Below are 15,237 nucleotides of genomic sequence, written 5' to 3'. Positions count from 1 at the left end.
TCGAGATGGAGATATGATGAGCACACACACACACACACTCGGAGGTTACGCAGCGAACTTATTTTACAATGTGTCAGACTACAGAGGAAACAGGCCTGTCCTTTTCTTACCCAGATCACTTTGACTTCCTCTACAGACGGAAATTAATGTGTTGCCTAAGCCAGACATTGTGCATTCAGCTGCAATAATAACAAAAAAGAGATGAATATTACTTCCGAGGATTATTCCCTAACACTCCACTTGACCATAGACTCAGAGTTGCATCAGAGTTCATAGGTCATACTTTTGTTTTTATGAGTTCCACACTCTGTATTCACTGTTTACGCCCCTACTATTACCAAGTCTTTTGGAATGTATGTGCAGGAACAGGCCTGTGTATTATTCATGATTGCAGAGTATTATTTTGAGAAGTTATGGGACTGAATAATGAAATTTGTGTCTACAGGAGTAGCTGTGACACCTTGTTTTCTCAAGTGCTTGTTTTTCTTCATTGTGCACATGTATGTCGGCCATGTTTAAACATTATATGCTCTATATGGGCCAGATAATCCAATCAAATCATATTGTATTCGTATAGCTCATATTCAGAATTAACAATCTGTACAAGGTGCTGTCCTGACACACCTGCTGCACATCTGCATGTGGGAAAACAGGTGTTGGGTACAGTAACTCAACTGTGGCTCCAGTGGGAGCTGAGGGAAATCTAAATTACCTGGAGCGATGACACTTGAGCCGGGGGTTACATGCTTTTGAAGTCTATTTATGAATTCAATTTTAAAAAATCAAGTTGTTTGGAGATGGGAAGAAATGACTCTCATTAGGCCGCATTAGGAGCTACTGTCATCATGAGATTATTTAAAAAGAATAAACTCTTTCAAAACAAGGTCATTCAGATTTTCAAAACCATCAGACACCAGACCGGCGCAGGTATTATCGCTACAGGATCTGATATGGCATATTCTAAATCCTGCATTCTCAGATGGTCAAAGGTCATGAGCTGAAGCTTAGATTTCATGTCGGCAGAAGATGTATCTTTTAAATGGCCACAATGTAAAAGCTGTCCACCGCTGTCATGGACTATTAAACCAGAAGTTGTCGTCAAGCTGCAGACAGATCATTAATAATTCTTGCTCTTATGCATAATAAATGCCATGTCGCCTTTTTTTTATCTCCCTGTTCCTACAGGAGAGATGAGGAATGACCTTTACATCGCACTGGAGAAAGGAGAGTTTGAGAAGGGAGGGAAGAGTGTCGCCAGGAACGTAGAGATCACGGTGTACGTGCTGGATATTGACGGACAGATCCTCAAGGTAAAAACACTTTTTCACAAAGACCGTCACTGTCATCAGGACAATTCATAAACACTATATTTAAGAACAGTAAAAACCTTAGCAAGTTCTTAGTCAACTCAGCTTTTTACTAAATAGTCTGTGTCTTCTTTTGGAGCCGAGCTCTTTATTTAAATATTGCTGACCCAGATGAGAGACTGAGAAGTGTCTTTCCAGTGTGTTGTCCATTTCTGCTGCAGCACAGTGACAGTCTGCTTCTGTGGTTTCCTGCGCTGCCTCGGCCTCGGAAAGAAAATAGACTCAAATATAACCCTGCTGCCACCGCCTCTGCCGCCGTGGGGCACGCAACCCTCACACACACACACACACACACACACACAAACCAGGTCATTCCCCCCTCAATTGGCATTTGTGGCGCGTGTGTCTCACATATTAATTCATCGCGTGCTCGCTATTTACCACATCCTGTCATGGCCTCTCATTTCCTCTCTTCACTTCCTGTTCTTTCTCTGCACCAGTTGCCTCCTCCTGCTCTGCTCACTGTCTCGTTCTCTCTCCGTCTTTCAGAGTCACGTGGCTGCCGGCTCGGGGGAGCCAGGTGGGGACGAGTACCACTCCCTGGTGCTGTACCACAACAACAGTCCGCGCTGGGCGGAGCAGATCAAGCTCCCCATCCCGGTCGACATGTTCCGGGGGTCGCACGTCCGCTTCGAGTTCCGACACTGCTCCAGTAAGTCGCGCTGGGACTGCGGATACTCGATCACATCACTCCAGACAGTTTCATGCATCCTCTGGACGTGCAGCAGTAAAGCGGTGTTGTCATGGAGAACAAGCACAGTGAACATTCAACTTTCCTTCCAGATCCAACCTGCCGACCATGCAGCCTCAAGCCCCAAGGCTGCTGCCGCCTCAAAAATAGACAATTCCCTCATAATGGGCTTGTTTTAGTATTTTCATAATGAGACTGTTTGTCCGACTCCTCACCTCCTAATGAGATAAAGCTTTAATTATGACCAGAATACGGCTCACCGGCCTCCCCCGCCCTCTTTCTGGGCCACAGGGGGAGAAGGCCAAATCTCCTCTCTCATAACAAGCTGATATTATCAGGCCAAACTGGGAGTGTGCAGTAGATATAGTAGCCTTATTAGCGCCGGCAGTGCTAGCGTTGCCATTCCAGGGTTGCCCATTAGGAGCCCGGTTCAGGAGCCTGTGGGGACACCAAACTGAGGAGATCATATAATTCTCGCAAACTCGGGAACAACTTTCCTGCTTCCATGTGCAGACAAAAAGAGGGAGAGAAAAAGCTCAATTTTGTTAATATGCTTTGTTAATGCTCTTGTATTTGTAGCTTTTATGCAGCAGCTGTATTTGTTAATTTGTTTGCAGGGAGTTGAGAGTTGTTCCTAAATGAGGCTAAAGTGGAGTTTAAGGACCTGACAGCCTCGGTAGTGCAATACTTTGTTTTGTTACAGCTGACTCATTGTTGACTTGCTCAAACAATTGAAATAATTTGTCGTCGTAGGCGTACTTTACCTTTACTGCTGTCAGAAGAGCCGGATTTCATTTTTCTCTCTTTTCGTAGACAGCATAAAATACGAGGTCTTTGAACGTTTAGAAATTTAAAACCCCGAATTCCCGACGAGTCCCCAAACTATAGCATTGTGCTATGTAGCAGCGTAGTGTATTTGCTGCGCATACATACATCAATCTATCCTCTACCTGTTCTGCCAAGCTCCGCTAAGCCTGCATTTCTCACAGCACCACTTAATCTTCCCTAATCTCGTTGTGCCCAAGTCTGTGAAGGCTTATAGATTAGAAAAACCTGTCTGAGGGGAACCGCACACAACGAAAAGCAAAAAAAAACAAAACAACATACAGTTTTGTAAGCAATAACTTCCCTGGTGTGAAAACTTAATCACAGCAAAGCAAGACAGAAATAAAATGTCACCGGTGAAGTAACTCATGCTTCCCCTTGGGGAGACAACACAGACACAAAACATAAACACAAGACTGACGCTGGATGAATGAATCAGAATAGAAACCTTTGCTTCCTGCTGTGCTCGGATTAGCACATTATTGTCAAAGCAGCAGATAAATCAGATTACATGTAATCATGCAAATGATGCCCAGAGCTTAAAAAGCTTCTTAAAAACACAGAGGCCCCGTAATCAGACGCTGTTTGTGCCGTCGGTCGAGGTTGGTTAGACGTTCACTCGGCTGGGGGTTCACTGCTCCCTTACGAGTAACGATGTAGATGCAATAGACGTCACACTGCCCACAATAGTGTTTCTATGCTATGGTCGGAACTTAATGGTTCCAGAGTTTCACTGCTAACACACTTTATTTACATTCAGAGTCATGGCTCTTTGTTTAAACGCTCTAATCACATAAATGCAGCACATTTTGTCTATATCGTCCATGTTTTGTTTTTTCACATTCAAAGCACATGAACACACCGAAGCCGGAACAACAACTTCACTAGAGAAAGTAAAAAAGAAAAAATTCCTTGATCTGCGCCGTTGTCCAGATCCATGTCAAAGTTTAATGGGTTGTTCTCTGGCCCGTGTCCCACCCTTCCACCAAGTTTCATGGAAGGTAGTTTTTGCATAATCCTGCTGACAAACGGTCGGGTGTGAAGACTTTGGCCGAGGTAATAATGTTTCTCTGCTCCGCAGCACAACTTGTGCTCAAAACAACTCAGCGTACCTTTAACTTCCAGACAGAATAGTTCAACAATATTTTTCTGCCTGATGCAAAGTTTAAAATTCTGAGTTCTTCTTCTTCTTCTTCTTCTTCTCTCCTTTTTTAACATATTAATTTTAGACTGCATTATGAGGAAAAGCAGCACCGGTGTCACAATATTAGCTTTTGATATGTATTTGCTTGCTGGCAGCCTGTGCTGGTGTGTTTTGGACTCAATGTCATTTCCATGTGTTGTTGTTTGGCAGCTAAAGACAAGGGCGAGAAGAAACTGTTTGGCTACTCCTTTGTTCCTCTGATGCAGGAGGATGGCAGGACTCTGCCAGATGGCACCCATGAGCTCATTATCCACAAGGTAAGACCCACACACGCACCCTCACTACCAAGACTCGGACAATGCTTGGACACAGTGCACTGCAGAAATGTTCATCTAGATCTGTAAATTCAATTTCAGGGTTGAATTCCTCATATTTGCGATTTGACATAATATGAACGGACATAACAGTAGATTTCTCCAATCAGAGGGAACAAATATCCATGATCACCCAGTGAATTCGTCATTTGTGAACCCACTCACAGTTTTGTGTCACACAGGTCGTCAAGGCTACTTTATATCTATATATGATCACGCAAATCATTTGCTCGAAATAGCAAAACGCCGTCACCCTGCTGTTGAGCCGTTTGCCGCTGCAGCCTGACAAACAGCTCACATCCCTCCATTACAGCCTGACAGCTCAGTGACTAACATCCACTTATGCAACATCGCCAAGCTGTGAGGTTTCAATTTTTTACCACAAGTGAGTGTTAATGTATGTCTGTTTGCTCCTGTAAGAAACACTTGGCGCTCGACTGGAAGTTGGCACATTTCATTTTAGGCCAAAGCTGATGCATGTCGTCTCAGAGCGACAGCACCCGTCTCTATCTCAGTGTTTAGTTTTGACCTTTATGTCCAGTTTCTGCATTTTACAGACCTTCAGAGAGTCCCAGTCATCTTTTCACACTTTTCGGCTTCGACACATCAAACGACTAAAGCAAATAAAATGTCCGTCTTCCTGAGTTAAAAGCCTCTGCGAGATCGTCTTGGGTGTAATTGACAATAATTGCAGACTACATGCTTTTCCTCAGCTGCAGCTAAGAGGGGTGTGTGCACAAACAAGGCTTTTGCGGAGAGCGGAAAAAAGCATGGAGCACAATAATACATTTTATTGCTGTGGCAGAGCAGTGACCAAAAAGTCTGATTATTTATTCCGCTGTTAACTCCGGTTTATTTTAGATGTCTTATAAAACAAAGTCTCCTCTTATTATGGTCCTCGTTTTTTTTCTTCCTCAGATTTACTGTTACATAACTTCCTGAGCTGAGCCTGCCAGTTCAGGAGGACCACTCTGGTTACCTGGTGTGTTCCCACCATCGGGGTGGACGGGGGAGTTAAGGGCCCATTGTAATGCCAGATGGAAGTTGCTGAAAAGCTCAATGAAACCGGCATGGCCTAGTTTCTCCTCAGACCCAAAATAGACGGACGAATCAGTCCAAACTGTGTGGAAGCTTTTGGAGCTCAAACAACCTCAGCTGTGCACCAGGGCTCCGCATTAAAGCCCTGAAAATAACTAAACCTCACCATTATGTGCAGTTTCTTCATCACGACAGAATGAAAACACATCTCGGAAACCACATCATGTTGTTGATGGCCTGGGATTGGTAGATTCACATGTTTCAGTCATCACTAATATACAGCCGACAAACCCTCAATCTACAGTATATGTTAAAAAATGATTGCCCCTAGTTGATCCAGACTCATGTTGACAAATAAACTGGCATTTAAACAGTGTTTCCATCATATCTTTAGCATTTTGGTAGCATCGCCCTCCTTCTTCTCATTTAAACGTTGTTCTGTTGTCTCTCTTGTTTCTCTTCAGTGTGAGGAGAACACCAGCCTGGCCGAATGCTCGCGCTACCTGAAGCTGCCATTCTCTAAGGCCAACCTCCCGTCCAACAACCAGACGCTGAAGGGCACCAAGGAGTCTTTCTGGATCACCAGCTTCCTCTGCTCCACCAAGCTCACACAGAATGGTAAACTACACTCGGGGATTGAGTGGTCTTTTGGCCACTTGCCTAGCGAGGTGTGAGTTAGCTTGTATATTGCTGCACAATCTAGTCCCGTGCATATGTATAATTCAGAAAGCACTGCACTGAAGCACTGCTGCTGCCAAAGATGGTGATCAACACCTCACATAGGGCAAACAAAAGGGTGAAATGCCACATGTTTAATTTAAAAGCAGGGAGGGTTAGGGCAGCAATGTGACACTAGTGATCAGATCACTCAAGAAGGATGTGAATACCTGGTCGCGAGAAAAAGAGAGAAAGTATGTGTATGTGCATCCAGGCTGCAGAGTACGGATCTGTAGTCTTATCTATGATGAAAAAAATCATTATCCAACTATGAACATCAAAGGAGACGTTTGTTTTTCTTCTTCTCAGTCACTTGTGCATTTCAAACTTCACTATATTACCAGTCAAGTGCATCTTCAGAATTTCAAACACTGTGAATCATTTTTTTTTATCTCATAAAATATCTGGTAGAATAAATAAACAGAAAAAGCTACGGGCAGAATTGACTTTCAGCGGGCTGGTAATTTCCTTAATATACTGGAGTCTGTTGGTGAATTAATTACAAGTATTTGCTGAAGGAAAATATATTTGACAGATTGGAACAAACAAAGCAACCACACACACACAGATGCACAAACAGATGCACACATGGACACAAATTCCCACATATAGTTGCAGACACGCACGCTTCAGGTTGAACAGAATCCGAAGAGACGGCTGAAAGACTTTCTTCTCCAGGCTTATGTTTTATTCATGCCTACGTTTGGGGACTGTGTCTCAGGAAAATGACTTTTTATCTCCTTTATCCCTCTGCACTTTAAAATATAATTTATCTGGATTTTGGGGCTATAATTGAAGGGTGTGGTGAGGTGCGCAACGCTCTTAACAAACAAACAAAGACGTTTCTCATCTGCTTGTCACTTCTGCTTTTCTGTATCTCCTTCATTTACTGTTTTATCTCCCTCTTGTTTCTCTGCAGGTGATATGCTGGACCTGTTGAAGTGGAGAGCGCACCCCGAAAGGATCAACGACAGCCTCTCCAAGCTGAAGGAGATCGATGGCTCGGAGATTGTCAAAGTAGGCTCACAGATCATCACATTCTCGGGACCCCTGAGTTCTCCTGCTCTCTCTTCTCATAGTATTGATTGTTTTTGATTGGATTTGAGTCCACGTGTGTTTTTCAACAGGTTGTGGAGAAGTAGAGTTAATTTAAAGCTTCAGCTCTGTGCCACTTGGTTCAAACTTCTTTTTTCTCCTTCTCCCATCACCAGTTTCTTCAGGACACCCTGGACACTCTCTTCGGTATTCTGGATGAAAGTTCTCAGAGATACGGGCTGAAGGTGTTTGACTCACTGGTAAGTAAGTCGTCCTCATGGTCCGCTCGTTTCCGTGGAGGTTTTTTAATATTTTCCGTTTCCTGTGTGTCGAGCACAATCTCATCACATTTGAGTCAAACCCAGAAAAACAGACACAAACCCGTTGGTGAAAGATCTCATGATGTATCGCTCCAGAGCTCGCTGAACCAATCTCCCCCTGGTCATGCTGCACTGCGCCGATAGAGCGAGGTCGGGAATCGATATCTCTCTCTCTCCATGTCTCTTTTCTCTCTGTCTCTCTCTCTCTCTCTCTTCATCAGTCTCTCACACTGACACACGTACACTCTTTCCTCGCAGCGCAGCATTATAAATGATGAAAAGGTCCAGCGAGCCGGTGCAGTCATCAACTTTCCTTTTTGTGGTTTCTGAGATCAATCCAACAAGTCTGACAAGTGAACTTTCCAAATGGTTGTAGCTTGCTTGTCATTATTGATTTTACTTTTAGTTTTTTGGGGGGTTATAGGATTTTATTTCGTTTTGATTTGTTTTGTATATTCAAATTTATAATCTTATCTTTTTTTCAGCCCCGTCAATTTCAATTTGAAAATTCGTAAATCGACTCTCTGAGAGATATCACTATAATTTATTTAATTAGTTGTCTTCAGCCGTTTAATCTCCCCCGAAGTCCTCACTGAACCAAATGTGTTTGGTAAATATGTGTAAATTGATATATGAGATGTGCATCTGATGAGGGTGTAGTCACAAAAATATGTTTTCAGTTTTTACTTTGAATATTTCCCTGTGTAAACATCAATATCTTGTGACGTTTTTACCAATATATCAGTGGATAATTCATGGATCTTGACGGAAAAAAAGCCAGAAATGAACACGTGTCTGTGTAATGTGGTGCGACATGACTGAATTTAAGGAGACTGCTTGCTCTTTGTGGTGATATGAACTCGACAGATTGCTTTTTAAAATCTGATTTATTCTTAAAATGACTCTAATCTTGAAATTTAAACTGTATTCTGTGTCGTCAAAATGAAAGGTCATTTTATTTTCCTACGGCTTTCCCAAATACTCCTCCCTAAAAAACAGTATTTTAAAGGGTTAAAAGAAAAGCATGTTCCTGGTAAAAGAATCCTGTTTAATAATCAATTCTCTGAATACATTACGTCCAGGTCCATATCATCAACCTTCTCCAGGACAGCAAATTCCAGCACTTCAAACCCGTCATGGACACCTACATCGAGAGCCACTTTGCTGGAGCTTTGTCCTACAGGTACGTGTGACGATGATATTTCTGCCTTCATGTCTGTGAATGTGGCTGTTTTAAGACGACAGCTCGAGCCTGCAGTACTGTATTATAATGAAGTGTCACATCACAGGCAGTCGTAGAGGTCAACCGACATCAGAGCTGAGAGGCTGCTCCACTCAGCTCCGAGCTTTGATTTGAAGTGTGAATAAAATGGTTATGGTGCCCCCTGGCTGATGAAAAGTGAATTATTAAATCATGACTCTTCTCCTCCCATCTGTCACAGGCTAAGACACTGTGCTGCGGCTGTCTTCATGTTTTTTTCACTTCACACTGTTCACAGGCTGCTGCTGCTGCCACATCCATCTGCTTTAAACTCTTCTACCTGTGATTTTGTTTCATTAGAAGTGTCACACATTAATTGGAACTATCTTAAGTTATTAATAGAGAAGCAAGCTGTCAATTAGTCCTGATCTGTCACCAGTTTCCTGTTGGATTGAAACAAGGTGTCCTGAGTATCTGATATCTAATATTCTTTCCAAAATGTACATATTTAAATTTTGTATTGGATTTGTTGGTCATCCTAAGATCAGTATTCCTCACTACAACCTTTGAATCAGCTTTTTATATATTAAAAGCTTCATGAAACATTTATGAGTAAATGAGTGGTAGAATTTTTTTCAGAAATTGATGTAAACAGATGTGAAGTGTTTCATTTATAAACTGTAGCGTTGCCTGATCTATATTTTTTCCAAATCCAGTGGGAGACTTTGTGTGATGTTGCTGGAGGGGAATGCTGATGGTGTGCATGTGTGTGTGTGTGTGTGTGTGTGTGTTCTCCAGGGACCTGATCAAAGTGCTGAAGTGGTACGTGGACCGCATTGTTGACGCAGAGCATCAGGATCACATACAGCAGGTCCTCAAGGTGAGACGCTTGGAATCACAAAAGCAGACTGAGATATTTCCGAGTCGTACACTCCGACATGCAGCCGTCTCCGTAGACGCAGAGTCAAGCGGCGCACACATTACACAGTCAACACAGATGCATCCAGAAACACAAACAAACAAACTTGACACTTCTGTCAGCTCCCCCAAGGCTAATTTATCTCCACACCAGCAGTGAATATGTCACGACGCCATTCATTATTCCCTTCCTCTGTCTGTTACGCCGCTTGCAATTTTAATCAGCAGAAAACAAAAATGCAGTGCCTCTGGTGCTTGGAATGCACATCACATTATTCTAATGGCTCATGCAGATGCACCATCGGAGAAGCACAGTGGAGCTCCTGTAGTGCAGTTTCCACATTTATCATTCACTGAATATATCCTGCACCAGGAGCAAATGTTTGATGCAAGTAACTGTTGTCATGCAGGAAATACTAAATAAGAGAGCAGATGTGTTTCCTCGTGTACACGATCAATAAAACATCTGTTATCAGGCTTTTGAGAGCAGTGTTTCCCAAACTATGGACAACGATGGGCGGGCACGAGATGGTTCTCAGAAAACAAACAATTAGAAGAAGCACATTTAGCAATGATCATTAAATGATTAAGAAAATAAGTTAAATTTAAAATACAACTATCAATAGAATATATTCTGCTTTCAGGCTTTCTTTGAAACCCTCAGTTTTTAACAGGTCCGTTTACAGCATAACAGGAATCATGTGCATGTAGGTAATTTTTCTGTGGACTTACTCAGATCAATATCCTCTGTCTGCCTCAACCATCTCTGGAGACAGTGCGGGTCACAAGGCAGCGTTCATTTGGGGTCAGGGGCTGAAAAGTTTAGAACCTCTGCTTTAGAGCATTATCTAAATCATTGTTGAAATGTGGTTATTTTACCTAAACTTTGTCTCTCACAATCCTTTTTTCAATTACCTGTCCAGTTATATTTCTAGAAAATTAATGAAAATCATGTAAATTAACTGTCATAAATCCAAGTTCAGGCCTTAAAGCAACACTGTGTTGATTTATTGAGCAACAGCGCCCCCTGCTTCATGTAGAGAAAAACAACAAACCACTCATGTAACTAAAACAACTGCCGGGCCTGGGCCTGATTCTTACGATTGAAGCTATGACTATTAAACAGTTACACACACGTCAGTGAACCATCAACTCATTTTGAAGCTGCTACTTCAAGGTTAAAAAGTTGCAGAGTGTTGCTTTAAGATTTTTAATTCCTCTGATTGCTTCTCAAAAACTAAAATAACTCCTGTTTACACTCATATAAAGAGGGCAAGCAAACATTTGCCACATATTTATGAAATCCTAAATCACTTTAAACAATGATTTTACTATCACAGTTGGCAAATGCCCTTGTAATTTCAACACAAGTGCTCTCAGTTAAATTAAAATGATATTGAGTCATAAAACTTCATCTGTGGATTAAATACACATCAGGTGAAAGTTCAGTATGACATTGTTCTCTCGCTTGAAGGGGAGTCTGGCTTTCTTTTTTTTATTACCCGGCACAAATGATAAACGATTGTTCCCTCTGTCCTCCAGGCCAGCGAGTACATCTTCAAGTACATCATCCAATCTCGCCGGCTCTTCTCGTTGGCGACGGGAGGCCAGAGCGAGGACGAGTTCAGGGTCTGCATCCACGAGCTCTTCATGTCCATCCGCTTCTTCCTGTCGCAGGAAAACAAAGGCACCAGCCCCGTCGCACAAACACAGGTACTGTACATGTGCCGCTTCGCATTTTTATGATCATTGTGTGCGTCTGTGAATATGTAAATCTCCGCCTGTTGGCACATGTGCACCACATGATGCTGTCTGTCTCGAGGACTGCTGTTTAATGCAGCTGTGATAGGTGAGAAATTGGCTGTAATTTAATTTCACGCCGCCGGAGGGGCTGGAGTCGGAACAGGAATTTTCCGCGGCAGCTTTTCCTTTTTCCGGTGGGAGGTTTGCACAGCAGGGCGGCCGCCTTCGCTCATTTCAAACCAGAGCTAAACAAACAAGTTAAAGACGCCAAAGATAATTGTAATTACACAGCAGCTGTTTGTGTGTGGCGTTGTCCTTTTTGTTTTTTTTAAAGCATTATCCTCCGAGAAATGCCCGGCCTCTGCGCTACCTGTGTGTTCCTCTGTGACTCTGTTTGTGTTTTATCTCATCATTGTCTCCCATTTGCCTGCTCCTCCTTCTCCTTATCGCCTTTCCTGTATTCTCCCTATTCAAGTCAGACCTCTGTGCGTGTGTTAATTCTCCAAAGCGTGATAGCAGTTTCTTTTCTTTTAATTTCTTGGTGTTTATCTCCCCCGTGTCAGCCCTGAGCATATGTGTTGTTCAAGGATTAAGGAAAAATAATTCTCATCAGGTTCATTCCTCCACCAGGTTTTCTTTTCACAGCTCATTTGAACAATTATACCGATGCGCTCAAGAGACAGAAAGAGCAACGTAATCAAAACCAGAGTTCTTCTTTGTAAAAATAGAAATCCCTTTGTAATGAGTTGGCCTCTTTTTGAAGCCATTAAATGATAAACGAAGGTAAAAGCCAAAACACAAAGGATACGAAACCACGACAGAAGTGAGGGACAGCGGATGTTCACAATGAAACCAGCAGAGTAACTGAGTGAGCTGGCGTTTGTGGAAACTCAAACAAGTCAGTCGCAGTTTAAAATGTGATGTTTTTACCGGTACAGGTGCCTAACACAAGCAGGGACAGATTTTTTGGAGTTTTCACAAACGATGGCTCACTTTGGTTGAAGTTGTGTTTCCGTTAAGTGGCTTTTGCAGTTGTGTTGTTGCTTTTGGGTTCGTGATTTCCTGTACGGCTCTTGCGTGTAACGCCTCCGCCGCCGTATGTGAGAGTGAGATCATGATTGTAACATTAGATTCTAGTCTTGCTCCCTCTGTGTAATCTGAAAAGCGCTGCGTCATCCCTCCACTTACTTCTGATTTGGACTAATCCGTATTCTCAACACAACAATTGCAGCCTGAGGATACAGGTCAGGCTAATGCTAATCCCAGTTAATCTGTGGCACGTGGGGGCACACAGGCCGCGGAGCCAGGTACACATAATCTGGAACCTTTAATGTCGGACTTTACATCACAGGTCGACTCAACATCTGATGTGTTAAACACTGAACAGAGTGATGTCGTCCCATCAGAGTGGTGATGAATGAATATTGTGTAACATGTGAATTCCGTGTCAATAGGGGATTTGTGCACAGATGGAATTTGAATCCTCTGTTAAATGCTCACAGGGACAATCTGTGTTGACCTGTGACCATGTTTTTCATCAGGAAAATACACAAAAACACAAATGTCCAAACTCGATAAACACTCGATGCTGGACAATAGTAACAAAAACCAGAAGATGAAAAGTTTCCACAAACCAATTGATGCTCTCGGAATTTTTTAAACTTTACCTGGTCCTCCCAGGTAGGTAATGACGTGTGCCCAAAACATCACCTTTACCATTAAACATTTTGGGGGCATCAACTGGTGTGTTGAATGCGTAGGTGTGTAAAATCACCTCACTACAATTGATTTAATCTATTGAGATTAATGCAAAAGAAAAATATAAATTCTCTCTAGAGCCACTGTCTATCTGAAACTTTCCAAATTAGCAGGTTCCAATGAGGACACCTTTTAAAAAGTAGCTGTACTGTAAAAGTCCTTGTTTGAACTGTTTTAATTAAACTTTTGTCAAACGTGACAGTGAAAGAAAATGTCATTGTAAAAAAAGATTGTGACAGAAGGAACTGACTGAGACAGTCACCGTCCCACTGGAGCACTTCTTCACATTAATCCACATAATCCCTGACTACCAAAACCAGTCCAGGCCAGTGATTTAAAACAGGTTCCCACACATGAAGAAATGTTCTCCCAACGAAGCAGCTCTCTGAGAATAAATTCTGTTTGCATATTGCTAATCAAATGAACAGAATCGTGTGTAATAATCACTTCTATCATTTAACAGAACTTGTTATTTCTAAGCTTTGCCCAGGAGCTTCGCATCAGCATGACAATGTGATTCCCTTATAATATCTAGTATAATAGTATGTGATGTGGAAAATGTGTTGAAATGTACTGACTAAGCACTATATTCATATATTGAAATGCTCTGCTTGAGGGATTTTGCCTCAACAAATTCTTTGTCTTTGAGAAATATATGATATTTTGTCAGTGGCGGCTTTTTCAATTTTGTGTCTGCATGTCCAACACTGCCTGTTTCTGTCCAGGCCGTGTTCCTGCGGACCTTCCCAGCCGTCTACAGCGAGCTGCTGAAGATCTTCACCGTGCGGGAGGTGGCCGGGTTCGTCAGGGAGATGCTGGGCAGCCTGCCCACCACCGTCCACGCTGACTGCCCCCTGGAGGCCGTCAAACTGCAGTGCATCACCAAAACCGTGGAGAGCCAGCTTTACATTAACCCAGGTAACCAAACAGTCGCACGGTTTATTTACACTCTGAAACACCCACACGATCAAGCCTGGTAAACACACTGATGTGAGCAAATAACACTAATACAACAGATGTTTGCGTAGAGATTATGAACACAAAGGAAAAATAAACAGCACAGAGGGAAACAAACAGATAAACAGAATAAATGGCCTCATCCACAACAAATCAGACAAACTGATCAGTGGCATTATGTTTTCTCTTGCAGTTTGTACACACAGGCTTTTAGTCCATATTACACTGTTACAGGACACAGTCGTGCACTAATTCAAGAACACACCTTGACTAATTGTTGCCCTACAGTGCAACTTACTCATGTCATTAAGCTGCTCTTAATAAAGACGGTGCACTGAAACAAATTACTGTGGCAGTGTTTTATTTCCAGTCTGCTCCCGAAGGCTAAATGTAACACGATAAACATCCCTCATGCAAAACACATTAATGTCACATAGAGAATTACCTCACATATACATTTAATGATGTTACAGAAATGAAATGAAAGCAAAACATGAACTCAAGCCACGCGCAGAAAACGAATGCAAATGTTGTCTGTGTTTGATGTCTTGCTGTGTTTGCGTGTGTGTGTGTTGCAGAATCGCGGTGCATCCTGCTGCCGGTGGTGCTCCGTGTCCTGCAGGCTCACATGCAGGAGCAGCGTGACCTGGTCATGTGCGCCCGCATCCTCACCAGCATGCTGTCGCTCATCAAGAAGGAGGAGAACGGCACCGCGGTGAGTGTTTACCTGCCCGAGGAAATTAGGCCGACCGAGTCATCAGTGTCGTCTTTTAACCTCCCGCTGACGAGGCCCTTTTCCCAGACCCCTGCTCGGAAATGTCATGCCTAAAATGAATAGTGTATATCTCTGCAACCACATGGTCTATAGGAATAATGTTGATATCTATATAAAGGTAACACTGTAATATTTTTGCAGAGGTCTAAGCATCAGTATAGATGCTACTGGAAGAAATTAAAGATTTTATTTCTTCCGAACAGAAATTTACAATAACAAGTGAAAACCAGTGAAAATCTCTTATGAAATTTGAAATTAATTTGTTGTCTTACTTATTGTGAAGCACTTTATAACTGAAAAGTGCTTTATATAAAGTATTATTATTCATTATTATTACAACTATAATTGGCTTCCGTTTTACCAGCCAAGCTTTA

At 42.4% G+C, this 15,237-nt stretch overlaps 1 protein-coding gene across 6 annotated transcripts in view; it reads left to right on the top strand.

Moving 5' to 3' along the window:
- Positions 1-15,237, top strand: part of dock4b (dedicator of cytokinesis 4b) — a 110,854-nt gene that overhangs the window by 58,163 nt on the left and 37,454 nt on the right. For all 6 annotated transcript variants that reach the window (XM_035147981.2, XM_035147977.2, XM_035147983.2 and 3 more), the window contains exons 14-24: positions 1,186-1,310; positions 1,857-2,019; positions 4,238-4,344; positions 5,904-6,057; positions 7,076-7,173; positions 7,368-7,451; positions 8,594-8,694; positions 9,511-9,592; positions 11,173-11,343; positions 13,857-14,049; positions 14,667-14,803. In XM_035147981.2, the coding sequence (XP_035003872.1) occupies positions 1,186-1,310; positions 1,857-2,019; positions 4,238-4,344; positions 5,904-6,057; positions 7,076-7,173; positions 7,368-7,451; positions 8,594-8,694; positions 9,511-9,592; positions 11,173-11,343; positions 13,857-14,049; positions 14,667-14,803 (1,415 nt within the window). The remainder of the gene's footprint in view (positions 1-1,185; positions 1,311-1,856; positions 2,020-4,237; positions 4,345-5,903; positions 6,058-7,075; positions 7,174-7,367; positions 7,452-8,593; positions 8,695-9,510; positions 9,593-11,172; positions 11,344-13,856; positions 14,050-14,666; positions 14,804-15,237) is intronic.

Source organism: Hippoglossus stenolepis, chromosome 22 (assembly GCF_022539355.2).
Source record: "Hippoglossus stenolepis isolate QCI-W04-F060 chromosome 22, HSTE1.2, whole genome shotgun sequence".
NCBI lineage: Eukaryota > Metazoa > Chordata > Actinopteri > Pleuronectiformes > Pleuronectidae > Hippoglossus > Hippoglossus stenolepis.
This window is presented reverse-complemented; position numbering and strand designations above follow the sequence as displayed.